At 37.6% G+C, this 16618-nt stretch overlaps 1 protein-coding gene across 4 annotated transcripts in view; it reads left to right on the top strand.

Moving 5' to 3' along the window:
* grid1a (glutamate receptor, ionotropic, delta 1a) overlaps positions 1–15285 on the top strand; it is a 255469-nt gene extending 240184 nt beyond the window's left edge. The window contains exons 13-17 of one of the 4 annotated variants that reach the window (XM_042010670.1): positions 3541–3736; positions 5733–5899; positions 10269–10509; positions 13361–13496; positions 14359–15285. In XM_042010670.1, coding sequence (XP_041866604.1) covers positions 3541–3736; positions 5733–5899; positions 10269–10509; positions 13361–13496; positions 14359–14771 — 1153 coding nt within the window. In that variant the 3' untranslated portion in view covers positions 14772–15285. Of the gene's footprint in view, positions 1–3540; positions 3737–5732; positions 5900–10268; positions 10732–13357; positions 13497–14358 lie in introns of all 4 variants that reach the window. The other 3 variants (XM_042010669.1, XM_042010671.1, XM_042010672.1) reach the window with 3 other exon arrangements.
* Positions 15286–16618: the final 1333 nt, after the last annotated feature.

Below are 16618 nucleotides of genomic sequence, written 5' to 3'. Positions count from 1 at the left end.
AGAAAGGGTGAATGCTAAGCAGCACACAGCTCACCTGTAAAAAGACAGGATCTGCATGTGTGTGTTTATGCTTGGAAGGCCAATTACAGGGACATTAATCTTTTTTTATGGTACATTTTGTAGAGTTTAAGGGATCAAGCCTGACTGCAAATGAGTGCATTTAAGAGTAAGTGGGGTAAATAATGGGTACATTGTGACCATGGTATGTCATCTGCTGTTTTCAATTAGAAAGCCCTTTACACACATAGTGTTTTTCATATGCTTTTCTTTATCTCTCGTCTGACATAAAGATGTTGTACACAGAAGATGCATATTATTTATCTACCCATTGTGAATTTTTGCAGCAAAGACTTTTTAAAAAAAGCTGCAAGGATTCTCTAGTTTGTGTTTCTACTATGAAGTAAGAGGACAAGTATTAACTGGGATTTTTCTTTAATTGTTTCCAGTAATATTAGTACAAGAGTGGTGCAGTTTGATCTTTTCTAGCACTACCAGCCACCCTTTAAAACAAAGACCACCAATGAGATCACCAGAGTTTGATTTCCACAATCCAAGCCTGCATCCTTAAAATTGTCATGAAATGCTTGGTGCTGGGAAATGAAGAGTCAAATGCCACTTTGGATGATGAGATTTAAGTGAATGGTGTCTCTGAGATCCACAAAGCTGATGTGAAAAACACAGATAAGAAAGCCTATTCCAAAAACTTCATTACTGAAGAAGATTGGGAGTCAATGTCTAAATATTATTGATATATCTGTTTTAATGCACAAATGGGGATGGGTTGTTATTTTAGAAGAAAAAATGTATTAGAGAGACAATGTAAAAACTCATCTGATATTACTCCAATAATACCAGTAATTTGACTGAAAGAAAACAAGTTGATCTTTCTTTTAAAACGGTTTTCTTCAGTCAGTTTGAGGCTATCATCTGTCCAGCAAACCAAAGATCATTGCTTATTAGCATGAACAGCCTTACCTTGGCGAGCTGTTTTATAATTTCCTGCTAGATGTTAATATGCTTTTATGTTTTATGTTTTAATGCTCTAGTATATAAACCTATAGTACTTACTTTTCTGGACACTGTTTGGCATTAAGACAAATATTTAGGAAAAATAAAGTCAACCAGAAAAAAAAAACATAAGCTAATTTATTGCTGACTGTACTCAGGGGTACACTCATTGCTTATTTCTGGAATCTAACATCTTAACCCACCTTGCTCTAACATGTAAACATCATTCATGAAAGTAAGACCTATCTTTACACGGATAACACCAAATAACTTTTTAGTTTTAATTACAAGTGACGATCAGAACTTTATAAATACTATGAATTGCCTCAGTAAGTGCAGAGAGCATTGATGTCCTCAATGCTTTAAAAATGCGTGGCATACAGGCATGAAAAGTTTTTCCTCCTAACAAAATCCAATGTTTTGGCCTTGCACTTGATATGAGTGGAATTTAAAAGTCAGACGGAGTGAGATGCAATCCACAACATTAAAAGTCAAGATGTTATCATTCTCGGAGAAATCAGCTTTCCAGAGGTGAGTTATAAACTCTGGTATACGATCAAAAGAAACAGCAGCTCGGCTTTTTATTGCCAAAAGTAAGATGGTAGACCCTCAGTTTGGACCTTGAAAGTGTTAGTGTGTCCAAGCATTTAATTTCCTACAATGAGAATAAAACAGAATATCTTTACACACATTTATTCTCCTTTATCTATTGTCTGTAGAAATATGCCTTGACAAAGCTTCTACGCTTTGAGATCTTATTTTTATGTCTCATTTTCTTCAATTGAGTAGGTGTAAAAGAGACGATCAGAGTAGTCTAATTCGTAGCTCCAGTAATAAACAGATGTCTCCTGAACATATCCAGTATCAAATATTTTAAAGAGGGTTACCAATTATCAGCTCCTGGGTGGTTTGGTTCTGCAGTTGTTTTACATGGTGGCAACACCTAAACATCAATCTGTTGATTTCTATAGTTGGAAAGGTATGAAAGGTATATGTTATAGTATCTTTATTTCAGCTAAATATTTGTCCTGTAAATCAAACTCAAAGCTATACAATGTACTGTAGCTTCCAGTGTTAATGCAATTATATAAACATAAATTATTAGAACAAATTAGAACAGAATATTTAACTTGAAGTAAAGCGCATATTTCACTCTGACATCTTAAGCTGGGAACTTTGAAGTATGTAGCTGTGAGAAAGCAGAGTATATAGACAAAGAGGGATAGGGAGAGAAGCAAATACACAAGATGCCATGTTACATATTGTATCTATCCAATACAACCAAGGAAATAAGCAATCGTCTTGAAATTTGGCCATCCAGATTACATCTAGAGCAAAAGCTTATTACTGAGGCATTGACATTTAACATATGATACTGTACAAAAGCAATGCCTTTTACATGTATTGCAGCTGCTGCAAATACATTTCTTTACCACAGAATATCTCAATAATAGAAAATACATTTCCATGTATGAAGGACTGTTTAAGAAAATAACAGTTGGTTTCAGTTTCTACAAGAAGATAACCCTCGAAGCACCAAAGTCACAAAAGTGCAACAAGCACTAGGCTAGAAAGAAAGCTTAGAGCTTAGACCTGTTACCACTTTTCACTGCGAGACTTGCAAACACGTGCAGACTATATATATATATATATATATATATATATATATATATATATATATATATATATATAGCTCAAAGTAAAAGTTATGGAATCTAATACGACTGCCGACCTGTGATGCCACAATACAAAATAATTTTACTGCCATCATAAACTTTGGTTAACTGGTATGATTCCTGAAATCAGTCAGTGAGGAACACGGCCCCTCCAACTTCTAACCTGGTCATAATTACTCTGAATCAGGCTGAATTTGTGGTGCTGGAAATGATGGAAAAAGTAGCAGTTGGACTATTAACATTAGAAGCAGCACACTACAGGTGCAGCTAATTTAGTTGATAAGGAGCACGATGATTGGTGATTTGCTCTAATGTGCATCAGAGAGGGAGGCAGTAGTTTTCAGTCTACTGATTGGTCAGAGTGATTTAGGAGGGAGTTAGAGCTTGAATTTTAAATAGAACGAAATCTCTATGGATGGAAATTTACAAGCCAAGAGATTTGTGTGAATTAATGAATGAGATAGGGACTGAATTATTGTGTTCTACTGGGTCATTCTAGGTTTTTTTTTCACAAGGCTATAGAAATTAGAAATATAAGTTTAAAACAAAGCATTTATAAAGAGTTTAGCAGAGCAATGGCTGTCACTAAATACCACAGGTGAAAAAAATAAAGTCATAAAGAAACATTTTATGAATTTGGTCACTTTTTTTATTTAAAGTGTTGAATGAAAAAGTAAGTTTTCTTTTGTAGTGACATGCAAATAGGGCAATTTATATGCTTACAACAACAGTATGAGTTTTAATTAAGGTCACAGCTGGAATTTACCTTATTAACAGATAGTAAGCTATTATCTAAATGTACTGAAATGATGCTAATGGACACTTGTTTTAACTTTTATTTCTTGTTCACATGAAGGTCATTTCAGGACCTGTCCAAGCAGGTGGACCTGGTTTATGGAACAGTAAGGGATTCTGCTGTGTACGAATATTTCCATGCCAAAGGCACCAACCCTCTGGAGCAGGACAGCACCTTTGCTGAACTCTGGAAGATCATTAACAAGAACAATGGCTTTGAAAACTCTGTCTCCAGCCCTTCAGAGGGGATCAAGAAGGTGAGTCTTTATTTTGATCTTTATATATATATATATCTTTATATATATATATATATATATATATATATATATATATATATATATATATATATATATATATATATATATATATATATATATATATATATATATATATATATATATATATATATATATATATTTTCTTTGTACTCAGCTAAACCAAACCACTTGTTTCTGTACATGAATGCACTAGCAATATATATATATATATATATTCAGCCCACTGATGTCCCCATGAAACAGGTGATGGGGCACTTTTGCTTATTCTAATAATACTTAGTTCCGGGCACCTTCTCTGGCATCTTCATAATTCCCCATCAGCTCTTATAAATTCTGAATTGAAGAAAGTATTTCATTGACACACACCAACACACAGTTTTTGAGGAAATTAAATACACTAAAAATACTATAAAGCATATCTGTGAAAGGGTGTTGACTCTAAACATGATATAAATCTGTAAATGATTAAATGAAAACTTCATGTCTCACAGAGTTCAGCAGATTTGAAATTTAATCTTATTAATTTAGTCTTAATCTCTAATACAGTCTATTAGGAACAAAGCAATAATTGACAGATGGATGCAAAATTTAATTTTTGTCTGATTCCCACGAACTTTGCTGTTTAATTGATATTTTATTCATCTTCTGTTGACTCTTTAACATAAGGCAGACTGAAGAATAATTTGTAATTAGACAAACATATGGATTCATCTTTTAACAGCTTTACTGAGCAGCTAATTGCATTCAGTGTAGACGGGGAAGATGGCAATGCACAGATACACACAATAAATGTTGTAACTTAATGAGAATGTTTTTTTTTTAATTTAATAACTCTCAATGGTCCACAAAGTACTGCATGTTTTTTATTCTGATATAAAAATGTCTCAAACATGGCTTTATATTTTTACAAATAAAAAGAGGGAACTTTTTTTTTCTCATTGGAGATGTGGGGTGTAATGGAGTCTTAGGGCCACAACAGAAAACTATTTATTCACAAGCTTTGAGAATAAAGTTTTAATATTACGAGAAAAAAAGTCATGATATTATGAGAATAAAGTCGTAATTAATTAACAGGATGTATGCAAAAATCAACAAAAGGGTCACTTCATGCATTAAGCAAACAAAAGGCATCTGAATACCAGATTAGTAAAACACAATCTCTGGACAGAAGCAAATGCACACAAGGGCAGTTAGCAAAAGATAAAGGAAACAAAAGATAAAGTTATGTAAATCTACAGCAGACAAGCTACCAAGACAGCAAAAACAGGTCCCCAGTTGCAATCTGAGTTGTAATCACACTCAGTTCTTTGGCCACAATGGCAAACTGTGCCCCAATCTGACACAGTTGCCCAGAACAAAGGTGGTCAGGTGTTTATGTGGCAAGGAGTCATCATGACTGGCCAATCACAGAGACGATGGAGCTGCAGGTGACCAATCCTGGAGTAGGAGGGCACAGCTGTAGGCACAGCATCAGCAGCCAACCACCTGCAAGCACTGACACAGTCCATTTGCATAAAGGCCCAACAGGCCAGCAGAACTAGAGCTGTAACACCAAGGATGAAAATGGTTTTATCAGTTTAAAAATCGAACGGTAGTATTGCTCCTCAGTGTTAAATCTGCGTTGTCTAAATGTTTATTTTCTGTGTGGCTCTTTAACTGCTGTTTGGTGTAATGATTGCCTTTTTCCCCGCGAAAAAAACAATTTTGTGCTCTACATCATGGAGTTTGGATTAAAGAAGTTAAAAGATGTTGATTCACTAATTTGCATTATTAGAATGGAAAGTTGTTATAATGAACAATGTGCCATTTGATGCTTTAACAGGTAAATGATTTTTTTTAAAAAGGCTGATTGAACATTTGATTCATCATTTGAGTAATGATATGAAGCTATAATCTAAAACAACTTTTTTCCCAGATTAACAGCTTCACAGCCTTGTTATGATTTTGTATTGTGGAATATGTTTCGAATTTCCAGGCAAAGCGAGAATCGTATGCTTTTCTGTGGGACATGGCAGTGGTGGAGTACGCTGCTTTGACAGATGACGACTGCACACTGATTATAGCAGGAAACAGCATGAGCACCAGAGGCTATGGCATGGCCCTGCAGCATGGCAGTCCTTACAGAGACCTCTTCTCACAGAAGTAAGTTTATCAATATTCACCTTAAACTATTTGTTGAAGGAAGCCTATTACAAAACATGTACCTGAACAGTTAAAACTATATCATGTTGAAATATCTGCAATAAATTACAACTTGGGTTTATATAAGTTTTAATAACATTATACTTCCCATGTTGTCTCAGGATAAAGCTGCATCAAAGAATTGTTTTGAGCAATAAAACCAAAAGTGAGCAGACCCAGAGTTGCCTAAACATTTTCTTATTTCATAGGGTAAAGGTAACCATAGGAACAGGAAAACCGCTGAGCTCATGTTTGGGTACCAGAAAACATTTGGCTCTCCTCTCATTTAAATATGTTAAAGTTCACAAAGCACAAACCTACATCAAAAATGACATTCAAAGGCATTTTGATCTGTGCCCATTGACATCATTTCTGGAAATAAAAAAAAAATTAAGAGGTTCAAGGCTAATTTGTCCATTCAGCCATCAGTGCACACAGTTACGTAAAAATGTTAACAGAGAAGCAGGTCTGTAAATTTTGGGTCATAATATTGGCCATTAATTCACAGTATGATCACAGATGGACTGGAATGATTCTGCATGTCTTCTACGAGTGTGGTTAGTAAGTTGCCTACCATTGCACATATGTGTGTTACTGTACTTTGGATCACTTTTGTGGTCATAGAAAAAAAAAACTGATACTAAGCAAGATTTAACTTTATCGAATGCACAGGAAACATTTTTTTTAACAGTAAATATAATCACCCTGATCCCACTATTCACTCAGTCAGATTTCCATCCACTACCAAAGCAAATGAACTAAGCTGCATAGTGTAATAAGTGGGAGGCAGCAGATGCTAAGTTACTAGTGTAGTTCAATAGATGAAGTACAATTCCTGACTGGGAAACCCTCTGAGGAAAGAAAACAACTGTGATGGACAAATACAATTGGAAAATGGAAGAAATTTTGGGAACATCAAAACAATTACTTATGAAACCAGGTCCAAAAGTGAATAAATGGGGGTCATCAACATTTGTTACGACAATATTTAAAAATGTATATCCTTAGATAAAAATGTAAAAAAAAAAAAAAAACTACTTAGTAGGCTACTCCATAAGGCATCTAATCAATTTTCATCCATAATGTGGTTTAGTAACATCAGTAAGCTAGTAGAGCAGAGTAATTCATGACTATCCTAGTAAGATTGTTCTGCCCTATTTCATTAATGAAAGGAGCTAAATAATAAACGCATAAAGCCAAGCACGGTTTGAGCATGGGGTCCACAGCTTTTGGGTAGTTGCATGAAGGCGGTCCTCAAGGAAAATAAGTTGGGAACCACTGATCTAAAGTGAGCATATAAAGCTTGTCGCTCACTTAACTGCTACAGAAACTGGTTACTGAGGCTTGGCCCTGTTTAACAATCAATTTCTATATTTTGAGGGTCTTCAGTCATCATTCTTTTTTATGCATTTCTGCATCAAATTAGTAATTATAAATAACTTAATATTAATGAATAATAAATTGCCCTTCCCTCTCTTTCTCTGAACCTTATGATGTCCACCTCTGATCTTATACTTAACTTTCAAGATATTAAATTCTTAGTTGGATTTATACTCACGCGGCATCTGCGTAAAGTCGGTTACGCCGTCACTGTCATTATGCTGTGTGTAGGTCTGCGGAGGTTCAATGTCTACCTCTTCCAGACCTGACATGTACCCCTGCTTGCAGCGCGGTTATGCAGAAGTACTCCCTTGTGATTGGTCGGTTTGTGATAACATTTTTCTGGATTTCTGGAGTTCTTGCTGAATTAGTGTGGTTACAGCATAAGAGAAACTGCAACATAACACCATAACCGAGTGCGAGAGCATTTCATCAGCAGTGTCGGCCCTGCCGTACACAGAAGCTGCACAAGTATAAATCCAGCATCACTCTGTGCATATTGATGTAGCAGAGAGTTGTTCCAGTGTCTAACATGGCAAGACTTCAAAACTGTCCTTTAACTTTTTTTAAAAGTCTCAGCATGGAAAAAAAACAATAGGTGAAAATGTGTGATTACCCTTAGTATTAGTTGTACATTTAAATAAATAATGCTTTGTTTGTGGTGACACTTCCGCTTTAACATATTACACATACTTTCTCCAGTGGTACAGACCATAACAGAACACTTATGAGTCAGTCCATTTAACTCCACAATGCAGGGTGAGAATAGACATACTGTCGGAAGCAGCACCAGGGAAGCTCTGTCTGATTTACATAAACACTGTGTAGAAATATGAATAGTAGCAGCACTGTGTGCCACAAGGTGTAGAGAAAGGGGGAAGGGGGGTTTATTAGGTTACACTTTGATTTCATTTAACAGAAACAGAAATGCCAAAAATGTTATACTTTCACTTTTGACATCCAAATGATGTAAGGGAGGCTCTGTTCTTATAGTAAGGCTTAATATCTGCACAGTGTGATTGACCTGCACAGAGCACTCTTCTTTATCATTCATTCCCATACTTGGTGATGAATGTGTAAATCAGGAGGACCTGAATGCACAAGTTTCTGCACAGACAGACACAGTTTTCTGGAAAAAAAAATAAATTGTCACCACAAGGAACAGTGTCTCCTCCAGCTTAGAGGGGGGTCTTTCACAGGCATCCAAACAAATACTTAAAGAACTGGCAGGGAGATTATTTCAGAAAATCCCCCTCTTTGTGCTAAAATACAGACACAGTAAAATTGTGTTTCCCACATCGTGATCAGTCTGATTTTTACACATGCAACTGCCATACAGGCTTGTTAAACAGTTGTAAATTTCAGCATCCTTAAAATGAGCTCTGGTTAATCCTGTAGTTGTAACAGGTAGGCTACCCATTACAGCATGATTATTAAAATGGCACGTGATAATGCCTAATAACTTCAGCTACACTCTCCTGTGAAGCTGTCATATTTTCAAACCTCATCATTGACTAATTTTCCATAAGTGACTGAAATGCTCAGACAAAAAAACACAGAGGACAGAAAAAATTTCAATAGTAAAAGTGTCCTGATGAAGATCCAGATCTCATAACATATTAATATTAATGAAACTTACAAAGAATACTGGATTGATTAAGCCATAATACACCTCAGAAATTACTGCAATGACCAGGAAATGCAGCATTTAGCTGTGTGTTCCTGTGATGGATATGAAGTTCTCACCACACTGAAGTTTATTTTAGTCTGTTCACCTTTGTGCTACAGCCTGCTGTCATTTAAATAAGATAAATATCAAACTGTTCAGTTTTTTTTGTAATAAAAGAAAAAGAAACTCAAAGGTCACCTTAAATTACTTCTATAGGGATTTGGTGCTACATAGAAAATAACATTAAATAAATTTGACCTTCAAAAACGGAGCGTGGATGCTGTTGATGAGGCAGAGCCCCCTCTTATAAAATGGTAGTAAATTGAGTAAAAATGTCCTGACGGTAATCATTTAAATTTATTAAAAGTTGTGGTTAGAATGTTAATATTTGCAATCAGCATATTTATCAGGGCTAAAAACCCTTTTCCAGAGACAAAGCCACATTGCATGAAATAATTTAAATGATGTTTTCAAGCTTTAAAACTGGGTGATTTTTGTCTTACGTTAAATTCTAAATCTAAAAATCGCTTGGTACTCCTGAGAAGGAAAAACGTGTCTACATCTGGAGTTCTGATGCTGGATCATTACATATCTGGTGGCTGTACTGTATATCTGATTTTTTTTTTTTTACCAACCCCAGTGGGCCACACTGACTTGTTCAAAGTTTCCACTCAGTTGTCGTCACTTTCCCCTGCAACACTCACCCCTCATCCAGTGCTCTGACAGGCTGCCTGTACATTTTATCATCTCGGTTTCAGTATTTTAAACAGTCTGGTGTGAAACTCATTCTTCAGGCTCTAATTGTTTATGTTTGCCTTGTTTTCACACAACTGGTCCTTTAGGTCTTGTTTACAATCAACATGAGTTGCTCTCTGCTGCAGTAAACTGAAAACTGTGGTGTTTAATGGCACTTTGCCCTCTATGGGTCTTTAATGAGCCTACTGTCATTGCTTATAGATTACATTAGTAGTATAGGTCTAATTTCTTAGTTTTATTTTATGAGCTGGTGTCAGGGTGTAATTTAATTATTGTAACATGATGATGGTGGAAATCCCTCTGAACACCCCAGGATTAATTTTCAACATTTCCTTCATGTTTTGTCTAAAAATGGCTTAATTTTAAATTCTCTGCTCTGTCGTTTTTAATTTTTTTTTTACCCATCATTTAATCTCAGTCAGTGCTTTTTGAAGGCTTTGTCTAATGTCCTGTGGTGTTATTACATGAAACTGTGCTCCTACTGTGACATTATTTGAAAGAATACTCACTCTGTCTTCTCCACAGGATTTTAGAGCTTCAGGAAAAAGGTGATCTTGACATCCTGAAGCAGAAATGGTGGCCAAAGAAAGGCCGTTGCGACCTGCAGAGTCATACAGACGCTCAGCCGGAGGGACGAGCGCTGCGTCTCCACAGCTTTGCTGGAGTGTTCTGCATCCTTGCTGCAGGGCTGCTGCTGGCCCTCCTGGTGGCTGCGCTGGAGACGTGGTGGAACAGCAACCACTGCAGGAGAGAGCAGCCCAAAGAGGTGACCACCGACAACTCATCGGGCGCAGGCCTGCTAACCCAGAACCGGGCCATGGTGGCCACCACGGGTCCCCCTGCCCCACCAAGGCCCCGGTCGAGACCCAGACCCCCGGGCCCCCCGGTCCTGCCCAGAGATGCCACTGCCACACTCTACTTTATGGATCCAGCAGGCGCTGACGCCAGCCCCGATTTAGTAGAGCTGCAGTACACCCAGTTATAATAGGTGTGCCCTTGGTGATAGTTCAGACATTACGTGATCGATCTTCTCATTCCTTCTCATGTTGGGAGAGAGGTTGGGGTGCTCACTTAGGGACTTCTGTGGCTTCTCTCATGCTGACACACACAAAAAAAGAAAAAGAATCACTGGTTACATACAATCTGTCTCTGGTGCTCATGTGGGAGAAACACAGCAGAAAATGTCAACACACACAAATTCAAAATCCACACACTTGAAATTGTACTTCTGAGTCAATACATGCTTCAGTAGTGCAATCGCTCTCTTTAGCTAATCCATTCAAGTCTTAATGCTTTAGAGCTCTGACTTTATCTTGCAGCTGCCGACTGGGCAGCCCCTCTGCATGAGGCGTCCAGACAACTAAGGCTTGACATGGATCCTTAAACTAAAGTGTGAGCTTTGACCTGCCTGTTTGACTTGACAGTCCAGCAATACTGGATGAAAACACCCATTTAATGCCCAGTACTGTCCTGAAAACACTCAGTAAATCAAACTCCACCAATGTTGAGATTTGGTGCACGCACAAGTTTGAGTTACTAATACTTTCTCATTTTGTGTGCAGCTGCTCTCATAATAACCACATACTGCTGTCATGTAAGATAAAATGTTTGTAAAGGGATCAATGATGGTGAAGGCAAAGTATTTAATAAATTTGCAAGTATTCTGAATTGGTTACATGTAACCATTCCCCACAGTCAAATTGGGCAAACAAAAGTAAAATAATTCAAATGGCTTAGATTTTTAGCAACGGAATCGTCGTATTAGCCTTTTATGATACTGTGATCAAAGGATTGGCTACAGCAAAAATGAAAAGCAGGACTCAAAGAACATAATCTTAATTATGTAACATGATTTGCTTGATCAATGAGAAATGCTCGAAGGTTTCTTGGTTACAAGTGAATCCCAACAGATGCAGGTTTTCACAGCTGCAGGCAAATAAATTATTAGCTTACGTAGGAAGATGTAATCCGTTGTCTTTGACTAAAGAAAAGTTGTCCTTTTTTCCTTTTCAAATACATTTCTCCCCATTGTGTATGCAATGAAAGTAACAGCATTTAGGAGACAAACCAGTCAAAAAACCTGACATTTTGATATAAAAACATTTCTTTGCTCGTCTTATTCTTATTTCACAGTAAAATACAGACAAAGGCGTAACAGTGATGAATTGAAGCTGCGTTTCTTCGTGGCACTAATTTTTCAGCTACCTTTAAGACTGCAGGGAGTGAGTGATTAATGTTGAAAAGATTTGTTTGGTTCGAATATCAATTTAAATAGTTTTATAGCTGGCACCATGACGGCATACTAATACAGTATGCGGGCATTATGACAGCCTTTTCAACCAAAACTTTACTGCAAGTCTCAACACATCAGCCAATAGTTTGACATAATGGGAAATGCTCTTATTTGCGGACTTGTCAAGGGATCGATGAGAGTCCTGTAATCACTCTGTAAAATTAGATGTTTGGCTCAGAATAAAGACAAAGTGAGGGAGCCTGCAAGCATAGTTCTCTCCTGTTGGTGGATTTAGGAGAAGTGGGAATATGTAGCCGTGTCTGAACAGTATGAACTGGTTGCCAAACAACTTTAAGAAGATTATTTAATGTAGTCCTCTGTAAAAACACAAAAATTGACCTGACTTTTAGCAGATTATGTAACTATACGACAGGTTGGTAAAACACCCCAGAGAGAAGACAAGTAAACAGTTGTAGAAGCTTCTTTGCTAAAGCAAGATTTGCAGTCCTGATAACTCCAAGTGATGTTTCTGGAGTGATGGCTTGTGAGAACTCAAATGTTCACAATATTGCCTCTGGACTTCTTGAGATTTTCCAGGCAATTCCCAAGTAAAAGCACTGGAAGATCAATGGTTATGCAAACAAGCAAGTGTTGCTGCTTTAAACTTGCTTGTCAATATTGTGAACATGTTTAGATTCCTGTTGTATTAATAAACGAACTCACTCATCAGGAGGTACATTAGGCTCTTTCGGCTTGCTGTAAACATCAGTTCCACAGGGCAGCTGTAGCGTGTCCTGCATCCTCTGCTTTCTGCAGACATTACCTCACCTCACTGCAGCTGCCAGCAGGAAAAGTTTGGCCCAAATTGTCTACACACTCTAGAACATCTCCAGTTGTCACAGTATGGTCAAAATCTCTTAAATTGTGGGATTCTGGTCATTTTTGAACAAGTACATAATGATTTTACATCTGGCAGTGTTGCATCTGTGGCTCTGACGCATCCCACAGATGCACCTCCAGATAGAGTACAGGTAGTTTGGAGACAGGGCTGGGATCTTTGCCATGTGGCTGAGCAGTCTGTCATTCAAAGGGAGGATAGTCAAGTGATTTAATGTCTGGTATATGTAAATGTAACATCCATACAACTGACGGGACACAAGGTCTTTAGTATTATTAGTACAACTGACTTTACCTCTGATTGATTTTTAGGTTGTGACAGAATAGTCGACAATTTAATTACCAGAAATAAACCCAATAAGATAATTTCCCAAAATGTCATACTATTCCCCTCATAGAGCAAGCACTAACAAGTTGCAATTATATGTCAATGTCCGGATTTACAGAAGACCATTTTGGTTATGTATTACTGTCTGATCTCCAGCAGGTGACTAAGGATTACAGTCTGCAAAGGGTTTCTGGTCCATTGACATATAATGACAAAACAAGCACTTCGCCAGCGAGGCGGGACATTTGGACAGACAGAGGGACAGACTGGGAGGAGGCTGAGGCTCTTGACACAGGTCAGGAGAAGCCTGAAATACTATACTGGATGGTCATTGGCTGGGACAGGGCAAAGGGGCGGGGCATGGGGGTCAGCAATGTTAGGATGTTGTTCCATCATCCATCATCTCACCCCATCAGTCTGTCCTGTTGTCTAGTATTGTCTGACTTAAATGGGTTCATGACAGAATACAAGCCAAACTCAAGCATGGTACCATTTGTTAGAAAATGTCTCAGTTGTACTCTGTAATTGGCTTCTCACTTTCCATTCCCATCAATGTCTTCTAAAAACTAAAAAGAAAAAAAAAACCTTAATAATTAGTTTGCTCTTGCTTCTATAAACATCTTAGCCTGATTGTATTTGTGAGCCTGTTTTGTCAACATACTTGCCATCAGTCACCACCAGATTATTCAAAACGTTTAAAGACATCTGCATGAAGCGATATCTTTAAGTTCATCTAAAGAGTTAACCTTTTACAAGTTTGAAATTGACTGTTTTTAGGAAATATCTCAATATTGGCTGCTTGAAATGTTCAGATGTTGTTATTTCAGCATCCTTAAAGCCACAAACAGACTTTCCTGATATGATAGATTAGACTTCATTAACTGAACATAACTAGTCACGATGGTAATATTGAGAAGCATTGTAACCTTGTCTCTGTCTTCTTTCACTCTGTCTTTTCATCCTTTTCCTTCTTTTAACCTCTGGATCTCTTTTCACGTCCTCATTCATTTTCACTTATTCTTTATCACCCTCCTCCTTAATCACATCCATTCTCTCTCCCTTTCATTAAATCCTCTATCCACTATTCTTTCTACTGGCTTCTTCTATTGCACTCACACACACTCTTTGGCACGTTCTTCCTTTCCATCCATCTTTAGGACAAAGAGGTGAACCTGGAACAGGTCCACCAGCGTTTGAACAGTCTGCTGGACGAAGACTTAGCCCACAAGCAGCTGCCAGGCCAGTCTATCGAGATCTCCGCCCTGGACATTGGCAGGATGCAGCCCAGCCAGTCCCTGGAGGCCTTGTCTGTTCGGGACTACCCAGCACACCGGGGCCCACCCCCACTTTCTGTCACCACCTTCCTCCAGGAGGGTCATGGGGCAGGAAGAACACTAGGCGCGTCCGCTGGCAGGACCTTACCCCTGCCCCTCAGCAGTGCTACAATGCCCTCTATCCGGTGCAAACACAGGGCACCGAACGGGGGGCTCTTTCGGCAGAGCCCAGTCAAGACACCCATGCCAATGTCCTACCAACCAGTGCCAGGAGGACCCATCCCAGAAGCCTGTGACCGCAGCCACGGGACATCCATCTGAGCACAGTGAATACTCAAAGACGCTCAAGCTCAAAACGTGGAGAGCTAAAACAGAGTGCCAGCTCCATGAGGAGAAATAGATGAAAAAGGAAAAAAAATAAATAAATAAAAAAAAAGAGATTTTTATTACCAGTGATGAAGTCAGTGAGATTACACTTCTTCACTGAGACTTTAATGTACATATTTGTAAGTACAAAGAGAGAAGCAACATAAAAAAGTGTATTTTCAATATTAAACCGTTGAGTTTAAAAAATATAAAAGTATTAAAAAATGACTGTTCAAATGGCTTTGTAAATTTTGTCCTAAATGAATAAAGGTGACACTTCGTTGTGGTTGTTTTCTAAGTGCCAAGTTCAAAGATGTTTTCTTTCAAATCAAAATTAACTGAATGTACTGTGAGAATTCATGAAAAAGACATTTCACACTTAAAAACACAATGGAGGAGTTGATTTTGTTTCATATGAAAAATAAAAACCATAACACTAAAGCACCCAGATGTTTGCTTGAATACATGTTGCTGCTCTGCAATTTCCAGAATTATAGTAATTCTTTTCCACTTGAGTTGATGAATATATTTACACTTTTGAAAAAGGAAAATGCAAAGATGAAAGTAATATTAAAAACAGGTTTTTGTTATTGTTTTAAATGTGTCATCAGCATCTAATTCTTTACTGTCATTACGAGATAAGTTTCCCTAATAGACTTCAGGATTAGTTAGAACAAACATTTTTTCCCTCTACTGAGATGAACCTCATTATGAAGAGGGCTGTAGTGGAAATAGATGTTTTAGTTTGGTACCATTATCTTCAAACCTGATGGTGCGGCATGATGCACCAGTGGTTATGTCATGTTGCCTTTCAATGTGAAGTTTAATTTACAGTTCAAAACTCTGTTGATTTAATAAGGGCCATCATAATTGCCTCTTTGAAGGGCTGGTGGTCTGTCCAGCATCCTGCCCAGTGTCAGCTGAGGCAGACTCCAGCTTCCAATGAAATATTATGGAATCACCACTCTTGAAGGATACCCATTCTGCAGCTCCATTTCCTGAACACAGATGGGTTTTTGGGGGGGGGGTTTTACTAGTCAAGTTTGTTAGTCAAAGTTTAACAAGTTGTTGCAGCTTGCTGATCGGCAGGACACAAGAGTCGTCAGTGAAAACAAAAAGTTTAAAACTCCACTCAAAGGTAATTGAACTATGTGTGGCAAAATATTGATTGTACTAGTCTGTTTATAATTTTTTTCCACATATATATTACATCATGGCTGTTGAAAGTCTGTCCTAGAGGGCAGCTGTCCAGCAGGTTTGATTCCTGCTGTAGCACACCTGAATCAGATAACTGGGTCAATATGCTTGGGCAGAACTTGACAACAAGCTGCCATGGAGAGCTATTTAATTTGTATCAGGTGTCTTGTACAGCCCTGTACTAAATAATTGGGTGAAAAAGTGAAACGTAAAAGTCAATCAAGGAAGATGTCAACATTAGGACAGAACAAAATAGAAACTACACAGATAAAACAGATGGACAGGAACAGGAATCAAGGTTTAAACCAGCTGAAAGAAATTGGGTCTGCACGCAGAAAAACCAAATGTTGGACCATGCAAGACACTGAATTATTTATATATATATATATATATATATATATATATATATATATATATATATATATATATATATATATATATATACACATATATATATATTTCTTGTGCACATGATAAAGTATTGTGTACGTTCAGAATGTCCTCGTAGAATTAAACTTCTACTTTCCTGACATGCAATCCGTTCTACACTTTGTATACATCCACCGATTCCATCATCTGG

Source organism: Melanotaenia boesemani, chromosome 16 (assembly GCF_017639745.1).
Source record: "Melanotaenia boesemani isolate fMelBoe1 chromosome 16, fMelBoe1.pri, whole genome shotgun sequence".
In the NCBI taxonomy this organism is placed as follows: domain Eukaryota; kingdom Metazoa; phylum Chordata; class Actinopteri; order Atheriniformes; family Melanotaeniidae; genus Melanotaenia; species Melanotaenia boesemani.
The sequence above is the reverse complement of the archived record's forward strand: the minus strand, read 5'-3'. Positions and strand labels throughout refer to the sequence as shown.